Raw genomic sequence first — 15073 nt, 5'->3', positions numbered from 1 at the left:
TTCTTCTTCTTCTTCTTCTTCTTCTTCTTCTTCTTCTTCTTCTTCTTCTTCTTCTTCTTCTTCTTCTTCTTCTTCTTCTTCTTCTTCTTCTTCCTTCTTCCTTCTTCCTTCTTCTTCTTCTTCTTCTTCTTCTTCTTCTTCTTCTTCTTCTTCTTCTTCTTCTTCTTCTTCTTCTTCTTCTTCTTCTTCTTTTTTTGGTTTTTCAAGACAGGGGTTCTCTGTAGCTTTGGTGCCTGTCCTGGAACTAGCTCTTGTAGACCAGGCTGGCCTCAAACTCACAGAGATCCTCCTGCCTCTGCCTCCCGAGGGCTGGGATTAAAGTCGTGCACCACCACCGCCCAGCAGGAGTTGGTTTTCATGATCAAATTCAGAAGGTCGGGCTTGGCAACAAGTGCCTTTACCTACGGACCCCACACACATTCCAAAAACCTAAAGCAGGTACAGAAGCCTATAATCCTAGTTACTTAAGGGGCTGAGGCCAAAGAATGGAGATCAGGACCTGACTTGGTTACAGAATGAGTTCGGAGCCAGCTTGAGTAACTTACTAGAACTCTGTCTCAAAAAGGAGGAGAAGACATGTGCCGGAGACATAGTTCAGTGGTATAGAACTTGTCTAGTATGACTGAGGTTCAGGGTCCAATCCTAACAACACATACATACAATGAGAGAGAGAGAGAGAGAGAGAGGAGAGAGATACACACAGAGACACACACACACAGAGAGAGAGAGAGAGAGAGAGAGAGAGAGAAGAGAGAGAGATACACACAGAGACACACACACACACACACACAGAGAGAGAGAGAGAGAGAGAGAGAGAGAGAGAGAGAGAGAGAGAGACTATGAATGCTGATTAGCTAGGATCTTAGATAGTCTGAGGCTGTCCCTCAGCGGTGGGACACAGGAATGAGACAAAGTTACTATAAAGACCCTGGCTGTTTTGTTTTTGGTAAGAGTCAATTGAGCAACTGACGAGAAAGTAAATCGAACAAGAGATGCTAACTAATAAGTCCTATCCACTCTAGGTCTAATATGGTAGGTACAGGTAGTGTCCAAGAGATCGTTTGGGTTTGGAAAGGAGTCAGAAGGCAGCTCTCCCCTTTAGGTAGCTCCTTTCCAAGGCCCATCCTGCACATGACCTTGGCCATCCAGCCTTTCCACACTGATTTTTCCCAAGGACTTCTACAGTTTTGACCTCCAAGGGTTACCTGCGGAGGGAGTGACTAGTCATGGTGTTCATCCATTCTTCACAGATGAGAAGCCTCAGCTCACAGACACCCTCATGACATCTTACAATTCTCCGTAACTCCAGCTCCAAAGAACCTGGGACACATACAGGCAGGCAAAACTCCCATACACATAAAGCAAAATAAAAAGAGGCCGGAATGAGATGCCACTCTGCCTAGCCAAGATCCTTAAATATTCTCTGTCCTCACAAGTGGGGCCAGAGGCCAGGCTAGCGTACTCTAGTCAAATAAAGGTGGCAAGGCCTGTGACTTGAGTCTCCATTCCTCTCCATCAGTTTGCCCATTCATGGGATGAAGGCCTGTCTCAGAAGGGACACAAAGGCAAGATTTCCCAGTGTGCAGGGCCTGGAAAAGCACACACTCCGGAGACGGGGCTGCTGCTGGGCCAGAGAGTAACTACCAAGCATTCCCAAAGGCCTAGGTCTGATCCCATACAACAAAAGAGAAGAACACATCACGCCATAGGAACCATCACTATCGAGGGGTACAGTGACTCCATACACGCAGGTCAGGTTTGGGGGAAACCTGACCCCACTCCTTACTTTTCAGACAAGGCAGCTGAGGCCCAGAGAAGCATGGAGGTTTATTCATTATCACCAAGCAAGGCAGAGAGCACAGACCTGGCAGGGATCTCTTCCTTGCCCACTAATTTGCCAATGGTGAGGATAAGATTTACCACTTACAGCCTTTGAGGCAGAACTGAGATAAAATTGGGTAAGGGAATGGCAGGAGAAGGCTGATCTCAGCTCAGAAGGGTGGCCTCCTCACCTAAGACTTCCTACACACAAATGGGTGGTCCAGAAGAAAGACAAATAGCTTCTTACCCTGAGGTTGTGTGAGCGGCAAGTGCTCCTAGGGTCCTGCTAAAAGCTGCCCTCCCCTATCCTGCGGCCAGCATTCTGCCCTCTCCACATTCAGCCACTGCTGTCTGAGTGCCTGAGTGCTCATATGGTTGGGTAAAGCCAGCACCATTGACCTTAGCTGCTTATGAGGCGAGCGTGGGAGGAATAGTGCTTCCACATAACAATGCTAAAGGAGTTTGTCCTCTGTTCCCAAGGAGGCTGAGCTCTGCCTACAGCTCACTGACAGAGAGGCAGAGCTGCTGGGGACAGACCCTCCTTCTCCATCAAGATCTGAAGCCAGGGAAAGCTGTCTGAAAAAGTGTGACGATTGCAGTCCTTAAAGTATGAATCAGCCACACATTTGAGCTGCCCTTTCCCTCCGACTTCTGCAGGCCACTGTTACTTCCTCAATAGCATTTATCCCCAAGAAGGGTAGCATGAGAATTAAATAAAATACATAAAATATTGCCCTTACGTCCTAGGCAGTCCATATATTCTCACTCATTTAGATGTAGAGTCCTACATTTAAACCGTCTGTGCAAAGAGAGACCTAACAGAAGCAGATGAGGGTGGTAAGAAGTTGACGCCCCAGTAACCAAAACAATTTTAGACTTGCCAGACTGCAGCAGAGGTGGGAGGGGAGCTCTAGGGTAGATCATTGTTGAAGCAGTAGAGACCTACACCTTCCTGGTCTGGAGGGCGGAGGGTGGAGCAGCAGCAGGTAGGAGTATAGGTTTGGTGGTTGAGGGCGTTCCCGTCCAAGTCCTTTCGTGCAGAAAGGGCAGAGTGCTTGGCAAAGTAGGGGGCGGGGAACGCCTGAAAGCAAGTGAAACAAACAAACCTTCCTAACTCTGGATGAGATTTATCTCTACACAGCTCGGAAGGAGCGGAGAATACGGCCCGCAGAGGGCGCAAAAGCCACGTATCCCGACCGCGGGGAGAAGGGGGAGGCGGGGTCTAGAGATTAACGCTGCCAGGATTTAAAGGGTAGGTGCGGGGCGTGGCAGCTAGGAAAATGGAGGGGGGAGTTATGTGTAAGAGTCCTGAGAGGTGGGAATTCATTGCATTGGGTGGGTTAAGGGACTGTCAGAGATGGACGGGCCACAGGGAGGTGGGATATAGGTGGAGCGTTTGAGCGCGGGGCGGAACATGGGCGTGGTGCAGCCGGATTCGCCGCTGAAGGGTGGGTGAGGGGCGTGGTCTGGGCAAGGTGGGGCGCCTGGAGCGCTCGGGAGGGCCTGCCCCGCCCACGTCACCCTGGGTCCCACCTCTTTTCCGGCCAGAAGAGTTTCTGCGTGTACCTGAGTATCGATGTGTACTAGAGGCTGTGCATCTTGGGTTGCCATGTTGGAGCCCCTCCGGCAGAGGTTCCCCGTGAAAGAGGCTGAACCGCGGTGCTGCGTTCTGCGGAGTTGTCCACTCTCTGAGCTCCCGTGTATCCGAACGAGTCCTCGGGGAGGGTCAGCCCGCAGCTTTCCCGAGGGAATCCTCTAGAGGGTCGTTTAAGTCTACAAATGTTCAAGCACCTCGTTTCTCCTTCGGCTCCTCCCTGATTCCCCTCCCCCTACTGTGTTCCCAGCCGCGCGCGCTCCCGGAGACCACCCCCTCTTTTAGGCGCCAGGCCCCGCCCCCCGCCCCCTTTCCTCTGCCTCAAAGTTTATTTGCAACAAAAGGGGGCAGAGAGCGAGCAGTCTAGGGGGAGGGAGAGGGAGCTGGAGCGGGAGCTTGGGGAGGTGGGGGGAGAGGCAGGCCCGCCGCCCGGCTTTGCAGGCGGACTTTGTGAGCAGGAAGCAAGCCTTGGCCCCTCGCCGGCCGGGCCGCGATGCCCCTGTCTGCTCCCGCAGAGGCAAGGGCTGGGCCTGGGGTCGCCGCTGGGGCGAGAGGGGCCGCCCAGGATGAAGCCGCTGCTGTCCGCAGCCGCAGAAACTTGATCCTCGACTGATAAACCTCTGCTTAGTTCTCCGCACCCTCCTATCCAGCCGCCGCACGCCGCGGGTGCAGGATCCAGGCTCTCGGACCGCGGCCCCTGCGCGCCCTCGGAGCTGGGCTGCAGGGGGGGGAGGTGGCCGCGGGGCCCCGAGGCCAGCCCCCCCGGAGTGACTGCCACCACCATGGCGGACGGGTCACCTCGGCCCCCACTTTATCGCAGCGTCTCGTTCAAACTGCTGGAGCGCTGGAGCGGCGGACCGGGGCCGAGGGAAGAAGAGGACGCAGACACCCCTGCGTTACGGCGCCGAGCTTCGTGCCGGCCAGCTGCAGCAGTCCCGGGCCAGCCCTCCCGGCGCGTGTCCAAGCTGGCGTCGGGGCCCCCGGCCGCCCCCGCGCAGCCGCGCCCGCTCCGCAGCCTCTCGCCATCGGTGCGCCAGCTGTCCCGGCGCTTCGACGCGGTGCGTTTGGACCACGATTCCGCTGGTGCTCGGGACGAGGGTTGCTACCCCGGCACGACAGAAGAAGCCGCTGAAAGCACTGACCGTGGGGCCTGGCCCAGCGTCACCGAGATGCGCAAACTCTTTGGCGGCCCGAGCTCCAGGCGACCCAGTGTGGACTCTGAGGCCCCGGGGACTATCAGCCCCGACGGAGCTTCGTGGGAACCCCCAGTTCGCGAGCCCCGGCAGCCTCCGACGCCACCTCCTCGTACGTGCTTCCCTCTGGCTGGCCTGCATTCGGCGATGCCGCTGTCCGGGCCGGGGATCGAGGGGTGGCGACGTCGGCAGCAGCAGCAACAGGAGAGAGCGCAGCGTCCGGCGGATGGTTTACATTCTTGGCATAGCTTCTCCCAACCGCAGGCCGGGGCCCGGACCTCCTCCTCCATTACCTCCTCCTATCCTGTCAGCCGCAGCCGGGGTGCTAGTTCCAGCGAGGAGGAAGAAGAGGGACCGCAGCCACAACTTGGGCCTCAGAGTCCAGCTTACCTCGGCGGCCACTCTTCGGGCAGTGACGAAGACGCAGACGGTGAGGATGGCCGTCGCTGGAGAGGGAGAGGGTTCAGGCCTGGAAGCTCTCTGTTGGTTCATGGCTGTAGCCAGGACAGTGGCGAGCTAAATTCGGGCGGTTTGGGATCAGCAGGGGGTGTCAAGAGCCTCGAACCTCAGAGGTCTCCAAGAACCTCTATGGAAGAGGCACTCCGGGAGTGGGGTACTGGCACGCAGCACTACGTCCCAGGTCCCCAAGAGAGCTTAAGGCCTATGTCTGACACTGGGGGAGCACCTTTCCGTGTGGCTAAGGTGAGCTTTCCTGCGTACCTGGCCAGCCCGGGTGGCTCCCGAGGTAGCAGTCGCTACTCCAGTACTGAGACACTCAAAGATGATGAGCTATGGTCTAATCGCAGTTCTGTGAGCTGGGGAGTGTACCGCTCCCCAAGTTTTGGAACCGGAGAAGGGCTCCTTCTGCGTCCCCAGACTAGGTCCCGCACTAAGGGACCTGTAAGCACCAGGCCACTGAGAGATGGAGGACTGGAGCTAGATAAGAACCGACAGCGCAAGTCACTATCGAATCCAGATATCGCCTCCGAGACCCTGACGCTGCTCAGTTTTCTGCGTTCAGACCTTTCAGAGCTAAGGGTTCGAAAGCCCAGCGGCAGCCCTGGGAATAGCCCCCTAGACAGCAGAGACTCGCCGTCAGTGGGGAGGCCAGTGGAGCAACTTGAGTCCTTGCCGTCTCAAAGTCCAACATCCCCCACCACTCGACCCACCCTCAAGGACCTGACAGCTACCCTGCGCAGGGCAAAGTCATTCAGCTGCTCAGAGAAGCCCATGGCCGGAAGACTGCTCCGCACCGGTGCCTTGAAGCCCAGCTCCTCAGAGCTCCTACTGGCAGGCTCTGGGGCAGAGGAGGACCCACTGACACTCGTGGTCCAGGATCAGTATGTGCAGGAGGCCCGACAGGTTTTTGAGAAGATACAGCGCATGGGCGCACAGCAGGATGATGGGAGCTATGTCAGTCCTAGAAGCCCTGACTGGACTGGTGACATGACCCGAGGACAGCGGTCTCAGGAGGAGCTCTCTGGCCCTGAGTCCAGCCTGACAGATGAGGGCATTGGGGCAGACCCGGAGCCTCTTCGTGCTGCCTTTTGCAGCCTAGATCCTGTGGGGGTATGGCGACCTCTTTCCTCAACCTCAACTCAGACAAACCGTGGAGCTGGGACAGAAGACAGTCTGGGTGGGAGGGCTCTTGTGTCTCCTGAGACCCCTCCAACACCAGGTGCCCTCCGCAGGAGACGCAAACTCCTACCCTCGGGTCCTAGCGGAACTGAACTAAGCAACGGGGAGGCAATTGAGGCCTACAGATCCCTGAGCGACCCTATTCCACAGCGGCACCGGGCCACCGCTTCGGAGGAGCCCTCTGGGTTCTCTGTGGACAGCAACCTTCTGGGCTCGCTGAGCTCTAAGACAGGGCTTCCAGCAGCCCCAACTGTAGATGAGGGCCTGACCAGTGGCCTCAGTGACTGGTCTGTGGTTAGTGAAGAGAACAAAGACTATCAGGAAGTCATTCAGAGTATTGTTCAGGAGCCTGGTGCCTTGGGGCGTATGGGAGATGACAGGATTGCTGGCAAGACCCCTAAGAAGAAATCTCTGAGTGACCCTAGTCGCCGTGGGGAGTTGACTGGCCCTGAATTTGAGGGCCCAGGAGGGGAGCCCATTCGAGAAGTGGAAGCCATGCTGCCTCCATCCAGCAGTGAACCTATCCTTGCAGAGCATTGGGTGGAGCCAGAAGACCCTGGTCCTGCCAGGGGAAGGGCACAGTCGGAGAGGGCCCTCCCTGCCCCACCTGCCTCCTCCACTGCCCACCATGACTTGGTCCGTCTTGACCCCAAACTGGCCAATGTTCTTTCCCCTCGGCTCACCCGCCGAGGTTCCAAGAAGCGCCCAGTCCGGAGCAGTCACCAGGAGCTCCGCAGAGCGGAGGACAACCAGGACCAAAATGGTAGCCTGACGCAGGTCCGGTCTTCCTCCAAACATGTTCGCCATGCCAGTGTTCCCGCTACCTTCACACCTATTGTGGTGCCTGAGCCTGCGACTTCTGTGGGACCCCTTGTGGCTGTGCCAGAGCCTGTGGGCTTCCCTGCTAGAACTCTTCCCGCAGTGCAGGCACCATCACTTGAAGATGCCACTAAGAAGTACATGCTGACCCTGCACTCCAGTGACGTTCCTGCCCCGGATCCTGTGGACTTACCCTTGCCTCCCTCTGCACCACCCTCTGCTGAGACCAAGCCCCCTGGGGCTGCCAGGGCCCCAGATGAGCCTGTCCCAGCCAACAAGTGCTGCAGCAAGCCACAGGTGGTAAGTCTTTTGTGTCCACTCAGTGGGCAGCCGTCCAGGTACTGAAGAGGGTGCTGCTAGTGTAAAGTATCTGCCTGCCCCTAGGTGTATGAGGGTGGTCGCAGAGATCCTTGGGGTGTTCCTCAGGGTGCTGACATTCAGCCAGTGCTTCGCTGATCTCCTCTCAGATCACGTTTGATCTGCTCTTGTAAGTCTGTTACAGGGTCTCGGGTCTTGTTCTAGTTTTCTGACATTGGCCTTTCTTGTGACTTAACCTTCCCCATCTGTAAAACTGGGTGTGGGGGAATGTAGACAAAGCAGCTTCCACCAGGTGCTATTGTGCAGAGGTGGGAGAGTCTGTTTTGTGAATTTGCGACCCCTTGGAGGCCTGCCGGGGTGAGTCAGGCCCTTCATCCACTGCCGGCCTGCATCTGTTCACCTTCCTACTTCTTCCCTTTGAGACCTCAGGGTCTCATTCCCACCCCCAACAAAGCTCTCACTTCTCTTATCTCGCCTTGGCTATGCCTGGGTTTTGGCTATGGGTTCAGATTGGCTCCAGGCAACACCTACCCTGGCATGGGAGTGTTGCAATTAGATTTGCAGCTCTGGGCTGCAAGCTGAGCTCAGGGTTGGCCTGGGATTATGTCAACTGTGGCCTGCCTCAGCTCCCACTGTGTGCTGATTTCAGAAGCTGGGAAACCCTACACCCTAGACTAATTTGGTCACTTGGCTCCTCAGAGCTCTTAAGGGCCCCTCTAACTCCCTGTCTCTGTTTCTCTCCCCTCCTTTCTGCTTCCTCTGTCCCAGCTCTGCTCCTTCTTATGCATGTGGCTGTGATGGACAGACGGGGAGTAGGCAGAGGGGACATTTGGACCTGGTTTTTCTTCTGAGACCCCGTTAGGGGAGCCTGAGCACCAGTCCCAGTTCTGTGCTTGGAGCATGGGGGATGGGACCCCCGGCTTCCTTTTCCAGGTAATGCTTTCCTGTGGGAGTTGAGGGGCAACCAAGAAATTAGGGAGCCTGGGGAGCAGGCGCTGAGGCCAAAGAGGAAGAGTTTCACAGGTCTGGCTTCCGCCCCCTTCACATTCTCCGATGACCCCGCCCCTCCTGGGAGCTATGATATGGAGCAGTCCTCTCATACCGAGGCTCCTCCTGTCCCTGAAAGAGACTTTCTGACATCTTACTTCCCCCTAGGAGAGAGAAGGGTGAGTCTGTAATTAGAAGAGGCAGCTGGGCTGGAGATCCCCAGGACCTGTCCCATCCCTGTTATGTAGATTGCTTTCCCTTTCTGTAAAATCGAGATAATGGACTCTGCCCAGAAGGCTCTGTGGGTGGGTGGTAGTGTGTCCATTCCTGGGAGCACAAGAGGCCTGAACAGGCTCTGCTGCCTCAGCTGCTTCTCAGTGACCAGGCTTGGCTTCCTCCTCCGCGAGTGCTCCTACAGGTCTCAGCGTCACCTAGTGGACTTTATTAGGCTCAGAAAACATTTTCCACTCCTCATTCCCCATCCCCTCATTAAGTATGGAAGTTCTTCCATCGCTACCGTAAATTTTTTCTTGCTATCCCTTTCCTTCTGGCTTCACAAAGATGGGGAACCGCTGTCCTCTCCCGACTTGCTGCTGTCTTCTCTTGAGCAGACAGTGTTCCCTTGTCTCAGGCTTGGGGCTGCAGTCATGAGCCCTGTCGCACAGGTGGTGTGGCTTAGTCTGCAGAATAAAGAAGAGACGAGAGAGGAATTGCCATGTTCTGCCTATGGAGCATAAACCAGTGTGAAGTGCTAAGAGGAGATAACTGTGGTCTCAGGGAACCTCAGGTTGCTCCTGAGTCAGCATCGCCCCACGCTGTGAGGAGGCAGGGAGTCCCAGGAGTCCCAGGGCTGCTTAGCCTCTGACTCTGTCTGGGCCTGGACAGTCATCTTTAGGACCTAGTTGTCTCATCTTTGCCTTGGGCAACTGGGCAGTCTGATTTTTGAGGCTCTGTAGGAGGGGCTCATTCTGCAGCCTGCCCAAAGGGATGCAGCAGGGAGAGTATGCCTAGAGGGGAGAGTCTGTTCTCTGTAGACCGTGACTGAGGGGCAGCTCAGCTAATGCGTCACTGAGTGTGTTGCGTGGGCCTTCCTAATTCTCCTGTTCCAGGCCTTTGGCTTTTTTTCCAGTTGGGTCCATAGCTGCTATTATGTTGTCCACGGACCGCCCTTTGCACCAAGGCTTCAGAGTAATCTTACATGGTTTATTTTTTTCTGCCCCTTGAAGCTTGTACCTTCTATAGCCCAGAAACAGGAAGTGTCTTGTCTCTGAGACTGTAGATGCTGAATTCATGAGACTTTGGCATTTGAAATAGCTGTGGCTATTGTTCATTGCGTGCCCGTTTTATGGCAGACACTGGTGGTTTCTTGTTGTGTGAAAGATTGTTGGAGTCACCCCGAATCCTAGTTTACCAGTGCCTTAAAGAAAAGGGATCAAGGGGTTGTTCCCAGTTTCCAGTGTGACTGGCCTGCCATCTGAAAAGGGGCATAAGTCAGGAACAGTTGGGCTTCACTCACTTGTCAGCCTGAGAGTGTTCACAGGGCCTAGCGTTGGGCAGGAAGAGCTCTGAGACCCAGAGAAGAGAATGCTGGGTCCAAGGTCACACAATAAGGCCAGGCAGAGCTGGATCCAAGCCCTGAGCCACTGGCCTTCTTCCTCTCCCACTCACCAGCAGCCCTGACACCCCACCCCAGCTGCCCCGCTGTCCCTGCTTCTGCAGGCCTGCCCTGCAGTTCTTGCCACCGCTCCTGTCTGCCTGGCTCCCTTTGGCAGGGACCTGCAGAGACAAGTTTCCCTCCTGCCTCTCCTGGGCTCTTTGCTGTGATCCTTTCCCTCCATGCAAACTGCTTCCATGGGGAGGGGATGAGTGGTTAGGACATTTGGGATTCTGAGGAGTACCAAATATATATAATTAATGTCACCCAGCAGGAGGACAGGATGGGGGAGTACAGGCAAAAGGGCTTATCCCCGGCCCTGCCTTCTTCCCTAGACACTGTAGTACTGGGGGAAAGGGGCTGCTCTCCAGGAATGAGTTCACCCAGCAGGGAAGAGTTATGGGAGGGACCAGAGTTGAGTGTGACAATTTCCAGCCCAACATTTCTGGGACCAGCTGGATTTGAGACGCTGCAGCTAATCCTGTCCCCAGCCCCCACTCCCAATATAGGGGTTTGCCCTCCCTCTCATCCAATTGCTAGGGCTGCACATGGTACACAGCAGTGGGTGGAGCCCTCCCTGTGCAGCCTGGGAGCTGAAGCACTCATCTGAGAATCTAGAAGCAATAAGGTCTTGAAGGAGCTCAGATGTTAGTCTGCATGCTGGCAGGGGAGGCTCCCTGGAGCTGCTTCAGCCTGCATCAAGGCCTGGAAAGCTGGGGGGAGGAAGGGTTTGGCATGCACAGAGACTGGACGGAGGCCTTCCCAGGCAGGTCGTGGCAGTAAAAGCTTGGTGTTAGCATCCATGCACTGAGCAGTTGAAAGAGGACAGCTCAGAGGCCTGCTCTTATGGAACTTGCAGACTGGTGAAGACGCATGTCTACAAAAGAGGACACTGTCAGAGAACAGAAAGTTCGGGGGAGAAAACTAGAATAGAGAAAAGAAGTTGGAGATGACAGGCTGGGGCTCTGTTTTAGAGCATGTGGTTTGGAGAGGCCTGTGAGAGGAGGTGCCCAGAAGAACCGAGGGAGGGAGTCAGATAGCTGGGGCGCAGGGTTGTGGGAAGAAAGGAACAGCAAATGTAAGGGCCCTAGGACGAGGAATGGACATTGGGAGTGTAGATAGACCTGAGCGGTAGGAGGTCAGCAAGTAGAAGTCGGCCAGGGGGAGGACTTGGTACCTACCTGAAGTGAGAGCTCTGAGTAAAGTAGCCACCCAAGCTGCTGTGTGGGGCTTGCAGGGCCCAGCATGGAAGCAGTAGAGCAAGTCAGGAGGCCACAGAAGGAAGCAATGATACTAGGCTAGGCTAGCAGAGCTGCAGAGGAGGGTGTTTCCGCTGAAGCCCTAAGAGTCTAGACATCTAGCACCCAAGTGAACAAGCTGCTGCTACCTGCTGGAGGTGGTGACGCACACCTTTTATCCCAGCTCTCGGGAGGCACAGGCAGGCAGATCTCTGTGAGTTCGAGACCACCCTGGTCTACATAGTGAGTCCCAGGCTAGGCAGGGCTATATATATAGTAAGACCCTGTTTCAAAGAAATAAAAGATGCTACTACCCTCTGCTCCAGCAGCTGTGAGAAATGTCCTACTGCCCTTTAGGGGCTTAGCTCAAAGACTAGAGAGAAGAACCTTGGGCCTCACTGTGGCCCCTCCCAGCTCTGACTTGTGACTTCTGGAACAGGGAGCTTGTGCCACAGCAGCCCTGGCCCTCCTCTAATCTCAGGCTGGGTGAGGTAAAGAAGCAGGCTTGGAGCCAGCAGTGTTTTGTCCAGGGCCCATGGCTCACGAGTAATCTGGCCCTAGGTGTCCTGTCTCCGGGTCATTCACTGGTCCCAGAATTCCCAGTGAGTCAAGTTGGCAGAGCTGGTGGTGGCAGTCGGGGGGAAGGGGGAGCTTGTGTTTCCCAGATAGACTCGTAACCCTGGCACATTCACTGGGAAATGTGCCCAGAGAGCTGGCGCCTTGCTGGCAGCCTCTCAAATGGGAAGCACGGACTACTCAGAGATGATACCCTCTCCCTCAGGAGTTGACACCCCACACCTCTCAGGCCTCTGGGGCCTTACATGGGTGGACAAAGGCAGAAGAACTGAGCCCCAGTTCATCATGTACAGACTGTGTGAGCCCCCAAATGACCCCCAGTAACTGTAGGGTTCAGAAGGGGTGACCTGGCAGGGAGTTAAGAGGCCAGGGATGCAGCCGAACCTCACCCCTTCCCTCCTGTGAGGCCTTAAAGATTCACATACCCTCGGAGCCACAAGTGCCTTCGTGGCCTTGAGCCTCAAGATTCAACCTCCCAGCGCTGCTGGAGCTGCAGCAGCAGCTGATCTGGGCAAGAGCATCTCTTGCCGACCAGGAAGGGCTAGCAGTCTGGGTCCTAGGCTCCTGAGGACTCTGTTCCACTCATTCATTAGCTGCTATTCTTGGCTTCCCCTGCCACAGAAAGAAGGGTCTTTTCTCATAATAGGGGCAGGCCATGGTGCTTTCTCTGAGGAGGTCTGTCCCCCAAATAGTGATGTTTCTGTGCACAGAACACTAAAACTTCTAACTTAGCTTGGGGAAAACACTCCTTTTTATTAAGGGTCTTGAAACCTTTTATTTTATGTGTATTAGTGTTTTGTTTGCATGTATGTATGTACTCCATGTGCACATTTGATGCCCAAAGAAGCCGGTAGAGGGTGCTGTGTCCCCTGGAACTGATGTTATGAATGGTTGTGAGTCACCAAGTGGGTGCCTGAAACTGAACCTGGGTCCTCTGCTAGAGCAACAAGTGCTCTTAACCACCGCACTATTTCTCCAGCCCAAATCAGCAGACTTTAAAACCATCCCTGGGCATGGAGAGGGTGAGGGGGCTACAGCAGGACTTGAGGTAGGGAAGCCTCGGGCTGCTGTGGGATAGTATGTCGGTTTCCCATCGCTAGAGTACAGATCATTGCAACATTTTATAGTCCCTGAGGTTGGAAGCCTGGTGTGGGACTCCCTGAGCTAAAATCCAGGTGCTAACAGAGTTGCTTTCCTTGGATTTAAGGGAAAACCAATATCCTTGCCTTTTCCAGGTACTGGTGGGTGCCAGTACTCCTTGGTCTGTTGCCTCTTCCTCAGTTTTAGAGCCAGCAGCATGGCAACTTCAAACTTGTCTCACCCAGACCTTCTTTTCTGCCTTCCTCCCTAAGGACTCTGGGATTCCATCAGCCCCCCCACCCCCCGGGTAACCCAGGACCCTTAATGGCACTTGCAAAGTCTCTCTTGCCTTGTAAGACGCCATAATCACCAAGTTCTAGGGATTGGGACATAGCATTTTGAGGGCACTATTATTTTGCCTGTCTCACAGTTAAATAAGGACCAGGCTATCGGCTTCTAAGATCTAAGACCCTCTGTAGATGCTGGTCCTAGGGATGCCTCAGGCCTGCTGCATTTAATCCTGCCTTTACTTCTTTCCTTGCTTCTTTGGCATCTATCCACGCAACCATTGCTGGACAGTGGGGACACACAGGGAAGGTTTGGATTCAGGAACCTTTTGTCGAAGGCCCTAGTCCAGGCCTGGAAGGGCAGGGACAAATGTGTCAGTGAGTCCTTTGGGACTAGGCTTGGCCTCTGCAGGTGGCTAGCCTAAGGTTTACTGATCAGACATTGAAGTGAAGCATCGACCAAGGGGGACAGTTGGCAGAAGAGCTCAGAGCCAGGGAAAGCAGGGAAGGTGGGAGCCTTGGGAGGGAGCAGAAGCCATGTCTGGACCAGACTGTCTTCACTGAGGGCAGAACTGAGAACTGGGAGGCAGATGGAAAGATGAGAGCTACGTGCTGGAGATCTTGGCTTCATCCCGAGAGCTAGCCTGTGGTAGGAATCAACTGAGAGCTAGTCTGTGGTAGGAATCAAGACAGCACTTCAGAATTTCCCCAGTGTAAGAGATGGGGCAAGGTCCATTCCGTGATGTCTTATTGCTAAGATTAAGTGACATCATTCAAGAGGTTTGCTACCTGGTAATGCTCAAGAATGTCAGTCCCACCAGACTGGCAGCGTTGCTCAGCAGTTAAAGGTGCTTGCCACCAAGCCTGACAAGCCGAATCTGAACTCACATTGTATGAGAGAACCAACTCCCATAACTTACCTGTCTCCTGACCTGCATAGGTGCTGTTGTGTTGTGCACATGAACACACACAAATAGATAAATATAATAATCTTTAAAAAGCAATCTTAATCCTCCCTCCATTTGGGTTGTCTGAGATTCTGTGATTCAGCCGTGAAGCAGAAGACAGAGCTCTAGATGGGAGACCACATCAGCTCAGCAACCTAGATACTTGGAGTTTGGGGAGAAGGAAGAGGGACCAGCCTGCAGAGATGCCCATGGCCTCTTCTCTCCGGCTCTTCCTGTTTTGTTCCCACCAGCCCCAAGGACAGCTTGGATGTCTAAGCAAAGTGTGGGAGGCTGCCCCGAGCCAAAGCCCTCTCTGGGTCAGCGACCCAGGCCCCAGGGGCTCGGACCCTGTGCTTCCTTTTCTGGGCCCAGAGCCCACATGCCTGGTGGGCCATCTTTGCCTTGCTTGCTGGGTGATATTTAACAATGTTAATATTTAACATTGGGCTTCAACTGTGAGTCTCAGTTTCCTGTTCTGTAAGAGGAATTATGAGGACAAAAAGGTAAGGTTCACAAGCCCTTCAGCCCAGGACCTCGGAGCTAGGAAGCTCTCAGTGACCACCACCACTCCCCACCCGCACACACACACCGCAAGAACCCAGACCTCTTAACTTGTTTTTGTTGGTTGATCTAAGATTGATGTCCTTTGTCTTGAGATTCTGGAGGCAGGGAGAGGCAGGAAGGTCTGGGGCCAGTGGGAAGCCTGGAGGACCGAGACAGGGGAGCAAGTGCAAGATTGGTGCAGTTTCCTGTTTATTGATTCCCAGGGGGTGACAGGCCCTGCTCTCTGCAGCCCTGTGGAGCAGGGGAGAGGAGGCCATGCTCCTGGCTGCCAGCCAGCCCCAGAGCTGAGTCTCTTGGGACTGCCGAGACCCCATTCCTCCACCTCTGGACAAACATTCAGTTCTTTCCCAGGATGGG

General features: G+C 54.8%; 1 protein-coding gene across 1 annotated transcript in view; it reads left to right on the top strand.

Moving 5' to 3' along the window:
• The first annotated feature begins 4065 nt into the window (after nucleotides 1-4065).
• The window catches only part of Arhgef17 (Rho guanine nucleotide exchange factor 17), a 56382-nt gene continuing 45374 nt past the window's right edge, over nucleotides 4066-15073 (top strand). The window contains exon 1 of the mRNA XM_075971589.1: nucleotides 4066-7365. Within this exon, the coding sequence (XP_075827704.1) occupies nucleotides 4198-7365 (3168 nt within the window). The 5' untranslated portion in view covers nucleotides 4066-4197. The remainder of the gene's footprint in view (nucleotides 7366-15073) is intronic.

The sequence above is a fragment of the Microtus pennsylvanicus genome, chromosome 5 (genome assembly GCF_037038515.1).
Source record: "Microtus pennsylvanicus isolate mMicPen1 chromosome 5, mMicPen1.hap1, whole genome shotgun sequence".
In the NCBI taxonomy this organism is placed as follows: Eukaryota; Metazoa; Chordata; class Mammalia; order Rodentia; family Cricetidae; genus Microtus; species Microtus pennsylvanicus.
Note: the sequence above shows the minus strand (reverse complement) of the source record. Positions and strands in the feature narration are given on the sequence as shown.